The sequence below is a fragment of the Schistocerca nitens genome, chromosome 6 (assembly GCF_023898315.1).
Source record: "Schistocerca nitens isolate TAMUIC-IGC-003100 chromosome 6, iqSchNite1.1, whole genome shotgun sequence".
Classification (NCBI taxonomy): domain Eukaryota; kingdom Metazoa; phylum Arthropoda; class Insecta; order Orthoptera; family Acrididae; genus Schistocerca; species Schistocerca nitens.
Window position 1 is genome coordinate 199,201,682 of NC_064619.1, and position 13,235 is coordinate 199,214,916.

The 13,235-nt window shown below is 37.9% G+C and overlaps 1 protein-coding gene across 1 annotated transcript in view; it reads right to left on the minus strand.

Annotated features, from left to right (window-relative positions):
* The window catches only part of LOC126262233 (multiple epidermal growth factor-like domains protein 8), a 338,254-nt gene that overhangs the window by 41,849 nt on the left and 283,170 nt on the right, over nt 1-13,235 (minus strand). The window contains exons 34-36 of the mRNA XM_049958701.1: nt 12,829-13,054; nt 12,127-12,313; nt 11,923-12,051 (exon numbers count right to left, since the gene is read on the minus strand). Coding sequence (XP_049814658.1) covers nt 11,923-12,051; nt 12,127-12,313; nt 12,829-13,054 — 542 coding nt within the window. The remainder of the gene's footprint in view (nt 1-11,922; nt 12,052-12,126; nt 12,314-12,828; nt 13,055-13,235) is intronic.

Consider the following 13,235-nt stretch of genomic DNA (forward strand, 5'->3'; position numbering starts at 1 on the left):
CACACTACAGATATGTAGAAAAACTCATAAAGTTTTGTTCGGCTGAAGCCGCACTTCAGGTTTCTGCCGCCAGAGCGCTCAAGAGCGCAGTGAAACAAAATGGCGACAGGAGCCGAGAAAGTGTATGTCATGCTTGAAATGCACTCACATCAGTCAGTCATAACAGTGCAATGACACTTCAGGACGAAGTTCAACAAAGATCCACCAACTGCTAACTCCATTCGGCGATGGTATGCGCAGTTTAAAGCTTCTGGATGCCTCTGTAAGGGGAAATCAACGGGTCGGCCTGCAGTGTGCGAAGAAACGGTTGAACGCGTACGGGCAAGTTTCACGCGTAGCCCGCGGAAGTCGACAAATAAAGCAAGCAGGGAGCTAAACGTACCACAGCCGACGGTTTGGAAAATCGTACGGAAAAGGCTAAAGCAGAAGCCTTACCGTTTACAATTGCTACAAGCCCTGACACCCGATGACAAAGTCAAACGCTTTGAATTTTCGGCGCGGTTGCAACAGCTCATGGAAGAGGATGCGTTCAGCGCAAAACTTGTTTTCAGTGATGAAGCAACATTTTTTCTTAATGGTGAAGTGAACAGACACAATGTGCGAATCTGGGCGGTAGAGAATCCTCACACATTCGTGCAGCAAATTCGCAATTCACCAAAAGTTAACGTGTTTTGTGCAATCTCACGGTTTAAAGTTTACGGCCCCCTTTTCTTCTGTGAAAAAAACATTACAGGACACGTGTATCTGGACATGCTGGAAAAATGGCTCATGCCACAACTAGAGACCGACAGCGCCGACTTCATCTTTCAACAGGATGGTGCTCCACCGCACTTCCATCATGATGTTCGGCATTTCTTAAACAGGAGATTGGAAAACCAATGGATCGGTCGTGGTGGAGATCATGATCAGCAATTCATGTCATGGCCTCCACGCTCTCCCTACTTAACCCCATGCGATTTCTTTCTGTGGGGTTATGTGAAAGATTCAGTGTTTAAACCTCCTCTACCAAGAAACGTGCCAGAACTGTGAGCTCCCATCAACGATGCTTTCGTACTCACTGATGGGGACATGCTGCGCCGAGTGTGGGAGGAAATTGATTATCGGCTTGATGTCTGCTGAATCACTAAAGGGGCACATATCGAACATTTGTGAATGCCTAAAAAAACTTTTTGAGTTTTTGTATGTGTGTGCAAAGCATTGTGAAAATATCTCAAATAATAAAGTTATTGTAGAGCTGTGAAATTGCTTCAATCATTTGTAATAACCCTGTATATTCCATCCACCTATACTTCAGTCCCACACTTTCTCTGTTAAGTTCTGTCACACATTGTTCAATTTTATCAGCACTAGAGGCAAGGAGTACAGTTACTGCAATTAAAAACAAAACAAAGGTGCTTCTTGTATGTTCTAATAGCATGAACACATTCTTTGTTTTCCCAGTTCTAACATCTCAAAATCTCCTCTAAGAGTGCTGAGGATAGTCCTAAGTGATACCGAGCGAGGTGGCGCAGTGGTTAGCAAACTGGACTCCCATTCAGGAGGACAACAGTTCAATCCTGTGTCCAGCCATCCTGATTTAGGTTTTCCATGATTTTCCAAAATCACTTCAGGCAAATGCCAGGATGGTTCCTTTGAAAGGGCATGGCCGACTTGCTGCCCTATCCTTCCCTATCCGATGAGACTGATGACCTTGCAGTTTGGTGTCCTCCCCAAATCAATCCAACCCTCTTAAGTGATAAGCACTCACTTTGCCTACCCCACTTACAATTCTAAATTTTTCTCCATCCTGAAATGTCTAATGGTAAATATAGTATTAACATGTGTATTCTACAAAAATATTCATACAGGTCAGACCAGTGCCTAGTTTCTCTAGACTGTCAGTATTAAGCCAGAAGTTCTCAAAATCCATGTTCCCCTGACAAAGTGAAACTTCATACTCATTGCTCTGCTCTAATTTTGTTTCTTTTGGAAATGGTGCAATGTTTAATACCTACTTCTACAGCCAGCTTGTTCTTCTGACTGATATGAATCACATTTTTTTTTCTCTATACGACTGCTGATAAATTTTACCAACAAGTAAAGAGGAAATGTCTGGAAGAAAATGGGACATGGTCTTTTTTTAGGTGCCTTACTAGCATTTCACTCAAGTGATATTAGTAAAACCACAAAAAAAGTGACTCAGAGGGACTGGAGGTGGCTTTAAGCCAAGTAATGAATTAAATAAGGTGACTACTTTGAATTAAATGAAAACTAAACTTTTGGTGAAAATGCGTGATTTTCTTCCATGCTCCCTTTAGCATGTTGTGTTAGGTCACATTCCCTTGTCAATTTCCACTGTATTTCCCTTGGCACCACTTTTAAAGTTCACCAACATCTTGGTGGAAGCATCTGCTGTATTCCTACCAATATTCAACATGAACACATGTAGGTGCTAGTGAAGAATATGCAGAGTGTGTGATATTGTGCATTTCATCTTCTGGTAAGTCTTGGGAAGGCATTTAACCATGTTCTGATAATCTGATCAACCAAATATCCACTTGAAATATCTATGAAATTCATCAATGCTTTTCTTTGAACAGGTAGAACTTCGGAAAGTAGGATCAAATGCATTTACAAACTACATACTGAGTCTTAGTTTTATATGCAGACGTTAGACAAAAATCTGTAGTACGATTCATCAGCAAGGGTGAAATACTGTGGGAATGTTTAGTGTCATTTACTCTGCTCAGATGAATTACTTAAGAGTAACATTCCATTATCATGTTCACCATGGGAAATGAAGGTATTTTATGGAATTTCTAAATGCTCCTTTCTTTAAAAGGGATGTAACTTATAAATATTAACTTTTAATTGCATTTTAAGATTCATAAAATCTGAAACTGGCAAAATACTCGATTATAAAATTACAGGAAGACTGAATGATTTGCTAGGACTTAACTTCAGGAGGCGAAATTGCAAGTACTGCCAAAAGAAACAATTAAAATTAGAGGGAGAAATTATACCTATGTTTCTTCAGGAAAGAAAAGGGATATGTTGGGGACGATTGGAAAGGAACTAACAATTTTGAAAGCTAGGGACAGGCTTCTTCCTTTTGCTCCTAAATGTGTCTAAAGGCGGTACTTGGAATTTTGCCTCCTGAAGGGGAAGTCTACATATATTTTTGATATTAGTAACAATGGAAACGCCAAAAAACAAAAGATCAATTATTTCAATGTGTATCAATATTTTTACACAGTTTACATTTTGTGTGCATTACAACTGCAGCAATAACCATGAGGTATTTTTTAAGGAAGCGCACTGTACATCTGCAGTGTGTACCTCACTGGATTGGCTTATGACACCCTCGAGTTTTCATGACTGGAAGTTTTACATAAAGATGACATGGGTGATCCAGGGTCCATATTTTTCAGCAAGAAGGCTGGCTTGAGTATGTTGATGCAGGTGATCTTCTGACAATAATTTGTTTCTCTAAGAAAGTGTTTTTTAGAGCTTGAATGTACCAGATATGGTCAATAATAGGTAGGTTGCAGAGGTTTTCTCTGTACATCATGTCTTATGAACACTTGTGAATAGGTCACGAGTTCAGGGTTGACGAAGGTAAGAACTGTAGCATTATATAGAGCATTTACTGATTTAAGTGATGGCAAGTGCGGTTTCAAGTTGAAAATGAAAGTTGGAATGTTACACTCCAATGATGTAGGGTTAAAAGAAATCACCTGGAAGTCTAGTTGTCATGCCATAGGTCATTTCTGCATTGGTAGTATATATTTACATGTAATACTTTGGAAAATATATAACTCTGAAAATGAATGAATCATTTATAGTAGCCCTGTATTCTGGACTCACATAAGCGCAGAGACCCATTACAGTGTAGGCCAGTTGTCAAAAAGTCATCTGAATGTCAGGCTCTTAATGCTGTTGATGTGATGAATACCTAGGGTATTTGTGAGATGAGTAAACAAGTGGCACTCAAACTGCCACCCTCTGTCACTGGTGATGATTTGTGGAAATCCAAAATGTGTGATCCTCGATAATAAGAGTGTGTTGGCAACACTTCCCGCAGAGATGCCCTTCAGTGGAGCTGCCTCTGGCCAATGTGCAAACCTGCTGTTCAGTGTTTAGAGATAGGTGAAGCCTTGAGGTCAAGGTAATCAATGGTCCCATTAGATCAACATTGATATGTGAGAAACAATTGTCAACTTCACTTACACACGCACTGGCTGTATGTTTCAAAATTATTGTTCACTGACATTGAATACATGCTTCTGCCTACCGGTTTACATCTTGTTTTAATAAAGGTCAAATGAAGTGTTGTCGAATCGAGTCAGGTACCCTCGCATCCAGAGCAAGCCAAGTCATGTAGTGTTTGGAAGACTTGTTGGCAGTAGGATGGAGGAACACATGGCTTGAGTGTATTACGAGGGTGGTTTGAAAGTTTATCAGAATGGAATAGAAAAAAAAAGTACTTACATCAGAGAAAATTTTTTATTTTTCAATGTAGTCTTCTTGTAGATTAATGCACTTAATATTTCAGTGCCTTGATCCCATCTAGAAAATGAGTTTCCTCCAGGCCTGCAAATTAGTTGTCAAGTCCAGCTATCAATTCTTCATTTGAAGTGAATCTTCATCCACTAAGAAAAATTTTCAGTTTTGGGAAGAGATGGAAGTCTGACGGAGCCATATCAGATGAATAAACTGGTTGTGGCAACAATTCATACCTTAGTTCGTGTAATTTTGCCATGGCGATGGCACGTGTGTGGGCACGCAACAAGATTCACAGCACCCATCTTGCAGATAATTCTTTGATTTTTAATTCTTCAGTTAAAGTGTCATATATCCTTTCAGATGACATCTGGCACCTGTGAGCAATTTCATGCACTTTCAATTGGTGATCCTCCATGACCATTTTGTGCACTTTTGCTATGACAACTGCACGGATCATCGTCTTAAGTTCTCCCACCCAAATTTAAATTCATTTGTCCACTTGGCAACAGTTGAATATGGAGGAGGAGAGTCCCTGAGTGTGTTCTGGAAATCGGCATGAATTTCCTTTGCTTTCATACCTTTCTTTACGAAGTACTTAACCACGCTCGAATCTCGATTTTTTCCCCCTTCGCAAATCAGTACGCGGGAACAACAACAGAGCCATGTCACCACCACGTCTCCCTTCCAAGAGCACTGATGTGGCACGTGTTTATAGGCAACAGTTCAACGATTATCAGGTGAACAACTCGCGCTAGTGCTGACCTCTCGTGGTGATTCCGAGATCTTTTCAAACCACCCTCACATTACACAGCAGCTGTGATCTATCAGGTAACAATATTGTTACAAACATTAAGGTACAGGAATCTGAATTCTTCAGTAGGACTAGTTCTGGATCTCTGCATTGTGCCTTTGCAAAACTTCCATATGAAATTTTGGCTGGCAACATGATGTCTGCAATGGTAGTGAATGTTTGTGGTGACTGAGAAACTCCAGATGGCGCAGTTGCCTGTGTGTAGCTATTTCTGGGTGCCATTTAAAGGTAAATGACAATGGCTTGTGGTATGTGAATATCATGACTTCTCTGCCTTCTGGAAAATAATGAAAATGTTTGATTGCCAAATATGCTGATACAACTCGTGATCATAGGTACTATAATTACCTTGTGTGCTGGAGAGAGACCTGGAGAAAAACACAAGTGATTCAAGTGTTCCTTCTCACAACTGATGTAAAGAAGTACCCACAACATAGTCCAAGGCATCAGCTATCAAAATGAAGGGAAGATATGTTGAAGGATGGGCAAGATGAGTGACATTAACTTCTTGAACGACTTGTCTACTTCATCAGTTCTGACTGAGGTTCTCTCTGTACATCATGTCTTATGAACACTTGTGAATAGGTCACAAGTTCAGGGTTGACGAAGATAAGAGCTGTAGCATTATATAGAGCATTTACTGATTTAAGTGATGGCAAGTGCTGTTTCAAGTTGAAAATGAAAGTTGGAATGTTACACTCCAATGATGTAGGGTGAAAAGAAATCACCTGGAAGTCTAGTTGTCATGCCATAGGTCATTTCTGCATTGGTAGTATATATTTACATGTAATACTTTGGAAAATATATAACTCTGAAAATGAATGAATCATTTATAGTAGCCCTGTATTCTGGACTCACATAAGTGCAGAGACCCATTACATTGTAGGCCAGTTGCCAAAAAGTCATCTGAATGTCAGGCTCTTAATGCTGTTTTGATGCTGCACTGTCACAGTTCAACTTTGCCATTTGACTTTGGATGTTAAGCAGTGGTTTTGATGTGATGAATACCTAGGGTATTTGTGAGATGAGTGAACAAGTGGCACTCAAACTGCCACCCTCTGTCACTGGTGATGATTTTTGGAAATCCAAAATGTGCGATCCTTGATAATAAGAGTGTGTTGGCAATACTTCCCGCAGAGATGCCCTTCAGTGGAGCTGCCTCTGGCCAATGTGCAAACCTGCTGTTCAGCCATTTGACTTCCATAATAAAATCTTTAAAAACAAAGCATTCTAGTGGGTACAATGAAATATCAACAAAGTTAATTAAGGCATGTTCTTGTGAGTTTAGTACAATTCTAAATTACTTGTGTAACCAGTCAATTATAACTGGGACATTTCCTGACTGGCTAAAATATGCAGATGTTAAGCCTCTATTCATGAAAGGGGATAAAGAGATACCATCAAACTACAGACCGATTTCACTTTTGCCAGCATTCTCAAAAATTTTAGAAAAAGTAATGTACAGGCAGCTGCCCAACCATCTGACCACAAATAACATATTATCAAGAACACAGTTTGGATTTCTGAAGGGTTCTGATATCGAGAAGGCTATTTACACCTACAGTGAAAATGTACTTAATTCATTAAATAACAAATTACAAGCAGCAGGTATGTTCTGTGATTTGTCAAAGGAATTTGATTGTGTGAACCACAACATCCTTTTAAGTAAATTAGAATTCTATGGTGTCACGGGCAGTGCTGCAAAATGGTTCAAGTCATACCTCACTAACAGGAAACTAAGGGTGTCAGTGCAAGGGACTAGTGAATTAAGTCATCAGTCATCATCAGAATGGGAAGAAATTACATGTGGTGTCCCACAAGGATCCATCTTAGGGCCATTGCTCTTTCTTGTGTACATTAATGATCTCTCATCAGTTACACTGCCAGAAGCATAGTTCGTTTTGTTTGCAGATGACACAAGTATTGCAATAAATAGTATGTCAAGTGTAGTTCTAGAAAGATCTGCTAATGATATTTTCATGGATATTAATAAATGGTTTAAAGCCAACTCACTGACATTAAACTTCGAAAAGGCTCACTATATGCAATTCAGAACCTGTAAGAGGTTTCCACCCAGCATATGCATAAAATACAAAGAAGAGCAGATAGAAGAGGTTGACAGTCTTAAATTCCTGGGATTACAACTTGATAATAAATTCAGTTGGGAAGAGCACACCACAGAACTGCAGAAACGCCTTAACAAATCTGTATTTGCAATTCGAGTGTTAGCAGACATAGGCGACATAAAAATGAAAAAGCTTGCATGCTTTGCCTACTTTCATTCCATAATGTCATATGGTATAATATTTTGGGGTAACTCTTCAAGTCAAACATAAGTTTTCAGAGTCCAAAAGCGTGTAATACATATTATTTGTGGAGTAAATTCACGGACGTCCTGTAGAAACCTCTTCAAAGAACTGGGTATACTAACTACTGCCTCTCAGTATATTTACTCTTTAATGAAATTTGTCCTAAATAAATATCTCTTTTTCCAACAAACAGCTCAGTTCATACATACAATACCAGGAACAAAAATGATCTGCACAAGGACTTAAAAGCACTTACTTTAGTTCAAAAAAGGGTCCACTACTCAGGAACACTCATCTTCAATAATTTGCCAGTAAACATAAAAAAATTTAGTTACAAATAAAGATCAGTTTAAAAGAAGCCTGAAAGACTTACTAGTGGCCAACTCCTTCTACTCCATTGACGAATTTTTTAATAGAAACAAATGATGTATTGTATATATTCATACTATTAGTATTGTTATTTCAGCTTAATAAATAAATAAATAAATTGACATGTTCCACATCCACGAGGATCTCCTCAGCACGGATCTATGGAATGAAAAACTAATCTAATCTAATCTAATCAGTCCATGTAGCAGGGTGATTATCCTTCCTATAGGTGTTCTTGCAAAAGTGAAACAAAGATTGTTGGATTTCTGCAGTATATGGTCTGCTGCTGTTTTACAACATGGGAAGTCCTTGATTATTTTCACTTTTTCACCTAATGGCGGAATCCCTTGATACGATACGTAATCACCTTAGAATGATATCTCTTTCTCGCCAGCTGTTCAAGACGTTGTAGCAGATGAATTACATGTTCTTCATCTGATGCTGAAGCAACAAAAAATCATCTAAATACCATAGGAATATGCAAAATACAAATCATTCAAAATGCTATAAATACAACTCTGGCTTGCCTGTACCACATTGAATGGCCAAATGGTATCTTCAAAAATTTGAAAATTCAAAATGGTACAATAAAAGCTATTTTATGGAAATCTTCTGTTGCAACAGGAATGTGATGATAAGCTCGGATAAGGTCAGTTTTAAAGAATATCTTTCTATTGGAGAGATGGCAGTTGAAATCTTGTAAATGAGGATAGTGGTTAGTAGCCTGGCACTGTGGCAGCATTTAAATCTCTATAATCACCACAGGCATGCCAAGTTCCATGGAGAGGAGGACTTGGCCAGGAGCTTCTAAGAGTACAACATATGCCAAGGTTGATCATTTCCTGAAATTAAAGTTTTGCTTCCATTAAATTTTTTTGGCGACATGCATCTGGCTTGTGCAAGCCATGGAAATCATGCTGTTCTGGTTCTATAATGTACATTAACTTCAGGATAGTTGTAATTGGGTTTTCCTGTAAGAAAGTTAGTATATATATTTAGCAAGTCTTGATTTTTGTGCTGTGGATCAATCAAAAACACTAAACTTTCAGCAGGTGCGTCTGCAAAGCCTGTACTTGTGATTAAAGTTTCTTGGTCGAGTAACTTTTTTGACTTAACATCAAGAAACAGACCAAAATGCCTCAAGAAATTGACACAAATAATTAGCTGGTGAACATCTGCCAAAAGAAATGATCATGGAAATCATCTCTGTAGATTTATTTCGAGGTTTAGTGGTTGTTTACTATATGTTTGTATTACAGAACTGTTTACAGCACAGAGTTGCTGTTTCTGGATATTTCTGTGCTCTAATACTGCTGTTGGCAATACAAAAACACCTTCCCTTGGAATCCACAAAAGATCAAACCTGTGTGTTGCGATCCATTACAAACAGACAGCGAAATGGTTCAGCCTCCTCACGCCAACTGAGTAGTGTACTAATTTTCTGTCTCAGTGTTAGCAGACTGTTGAGAAATAAATGAATGTTGTGGCATGCTTCGCTTTGCATAATCTTTGAATTTATATGAATTTATAATGATAACAGTACAAGTGCACCATTACTCTCTAGCTCTCAGGAAAGGAAAAAATATAGTGTAGCCAGGTGCTTTTCTTTCAAAAAAATTATTTAAAAGTTATGCAGGTTTTTAACAGTGTTGGAAATGGAACTTTTTGTGGCTACTAACAAGTCTTCCAAAATATTAAAAATACTCCATAACCCCCCACCCACCTCTGCTACAAACTATGGTATTGGCGCTCTTGTACCAGCACAGGGGATGTTTCAGTGCACGTCACAGTGATTTCGATCTGCTTCTTTATCATGTCTCAGTTCTTAGTTTCTGAATCTAGGTTGCTAGCTCGACAAGCTGTCTTCCCAGATTGAAAAGTCTGCCATCTTGAGATCGAGACAAAACAGTTTCAACGCCATATACAAACTGACAGGGTGTCATAATCTCTACAAGTTTGTCAGTCGTAGCAACCACTGCATCAAGACTTACATCTTGATTAGCTGCTAGAATAGAATGCACACTGGTTGTAATCACTGAAGAAATATAGCTCTTACAAAAATCATTGGTTACTTGCATTCCGATAAGAGCATGCACCTCTTGAAGAAAAGTAATTGGAGTTCTACTTCGGCAAGTAATTTTTTAATTTTGCACGACTCTGATTCTACAAGTTCTTTGGTAAGACATGTTTACATATGGGGAAGCTGATAGTGGATTGCACATGAAACCTGAAATTAGCTTTGCATTTTACTATCAGCAATCCCAAAATGTAATGATACTTTGCATCTCATTGCTAATACCTGAGGCAAAAATCTGGACTCCACTTGTAAAAACCATATCATACTGCTATTCATTCTGGCAGAAGAACTTTTTTTTGCCAGAAAGGTGGTATTTTCACTGCCACATGCAATATTTCCATACTGGTGTCATTCAATGGTGTGTTTCTCATAACAAAAACAAATTTAAATTCTCAATTAAAATTGGAATAATGATTGGAGTGATTCTTGTGTGCTCACAATCATGATAGGGTCACCAGTTGAGAGTTCTAGTAAACATGATAAATTATTTAGCACCTAACAAAGGAAACTAACATGAAATCACACACATATTTTTAATATAAGTTGCAATGGGAACACTAAATAACTAAAAGCAAAAGATCATAATGTAACAACATAGTAAAAACATTGTGCACAAGTTAAGAGAGAAAAGCTAAAGGCATTGTACAATCAGAGGTGGGAGGGGGATGGTGAAAAATAGACAGGCCAGAAAATGAAAGATGTAGAAAACTGAAATGGAATGAAAAAAGGATTAGCTACTGTGAAGAAATGCTGAGGCAGAAGAAATTAATGTAAATTAAGGCTGGGTGGTTGGTGAGAACCAAGGACATGTTGTAGTGGTCTTCACCTTTACACTATCAAATCTAGTCTGGTGCTGTCCCCTACAGTCTGTCTTTCCTTCTCATCCCATATGGTAAGTCTCCCCTGACCCACTGTTCTGGGTGCTTTTTCCAAAATCTATCCCTTTTCCTTGATTCCTCTTCCATCACCTTCAATCCTTCTGCTGGAAGAAGGAGCCACTGGTTCCAAAAGATTTCATAAATATAACCTCCTTTTTGCATGTATTCTCCTGCTGCTGTTGCTTGGTGAGTAGGTTTTTTTTCTATCTATCCAATTACATGATATTGTAAAAAATAAAAGATAAATTATTCTAAAGTGTACCTATAGGATGTCCCAAAAGGAATGGTCAATATTCAGGGATACGACAGGAACAATAATTTGAAGCAAACAAGTCTACTAAACATGGGCTCTAAAATGCGTACCTTAAGAGCTATCTTCTATACAGTGAAACAAATCTCTTCTACTGCAAGCTGTTTGCTTTCCATATTTTGAAGGTGATAGCATGGACCAAAACAAGAAAAAATGTCCAGTAAAAAAGTATTCTAAAGTGCATATCTTAAGAGCTATGACTACTTGCTCATCTTCACTATTCTAAAACACATCTTTTGCACTGAACAAGTGCTCATAGCTCTAAAGGTATTTTTACAGCCCATTTTGACTTAGCTTTTTTGCTTGAAATGATATTTCTTGTCATACCCCTGAATACTGAAAATTCCTGTAATTTTTACAGAGTTTACATTCCATTGTGTCGTTACAGCCATACTACATAATAATAATTAAAAATACATTCCACTCAGTCTGCTTGTTCAAACACAGAGACATCCTTCGAGAAAATATACTCTCCATATGAACAATGATGTGCTGTAAAGTATATGTTGTTACTCATTCTGGTAGCAGAACCTTTTTTAAGCCATTTCTCTCAGCTGTTGTCCTCTCCCACAATTCCATTAATATATGTGCTTAAGTTGACCCTTCATTTAAACAAGTGCAAATAACCATTATCATTCTATTGGTGATCAAATTAAACTACTATAAAATAGAAATACTCGTACCTTTGTCGCCATATTAACGTCAACGCATATATCGGCATGTCCATTGCAGAATTCATAACAAGGCACACACTGGCCATTATTTGTTGGATCACCAACATAAAGAGGCTTACACTTTTCACATTGACGTCCCTGTAAATAAATAACAGTATTAATAAAAATTCAAATGTGATTCAATTATGTAGTCTAATTATGAACAGTCATCACCTGTGTATTGTTATGACATTCAATACATTCATCAAGTCTGTCTGGTCCAGCACAGTTTGAATGTCCATTGCACTGACACTGAATGCTGCAGTTTGATCCAACATACCCAAAGTCACAGTGACAGATATTGGGTTCAACACACACACCTCTAACACAGCCTTTAGAGCATACTGGTACACATGTAGATCTGCAACAAAATTAATTGTGACACCTCATCCACACTTTCAGTCCTTTTCCTCTCTGCCAGGTTTCAAATCCCACAAACATTTTGAAATGTATAAATGGTTCTGTTTGTTTCTTCTCTCCTACTACCTCGAAGTCCATCTTTCCTCTTCAACTACTCATTCGTCCACCTTCCTTCTTCAATCTCTTTCACTCATTCACTTCTTTTTTCTCATACTTACTAAATTCCTCTATAATTCCAACTCATTCATGTACTTATTTGTATCACGACTACTACAATAAACATCCTTTGAAACATAATGCAGCACACTACTTTAACTAGAATGTTGTAACTTTTTTTGTTTTATGAAAATAGGAATCATTAGCCCACAATGCCACAACCATAAAAAAAATCAATTAAATGTTACTGGAATGAAAAATATTCTATCCATAATTTACTTTTTTTAAAAGCCCATTCAAAGTATAAGAATTAGCTGCTGAGATAAAGATAGACACTCTGAAAGCACATATGGAACATACCTTTCTTCCTTATATCCCTGTCCACATACACAAGTAAATCCTTCCACAGCATCTACACATATCTCTGACTTATTGTCACATGTATGGTGGTTATTTAGACACTCATTCTCTGGAGGACATTTCACATAATGCCATGAAAATGTAGGGCAATCTAGGTCATCCTCGGAACAGTCAGATGCATTTTTGCTTGCCAATATCACCGAAGAGCTGTTCAGGCCCAACTGTTCTGTTTGGACAGCACAAATAATAATAATAATAATAATAATAATAATAATAATAATAATAACAATAACAGCTACATCCAAACGTACATATACAACTACAGAAATCTGTAATTATTGATACATGTTCAATTACCCGAAAGATCCTAAATGCAATGTAACAAATACCGTACAGTTAAAAGGAAG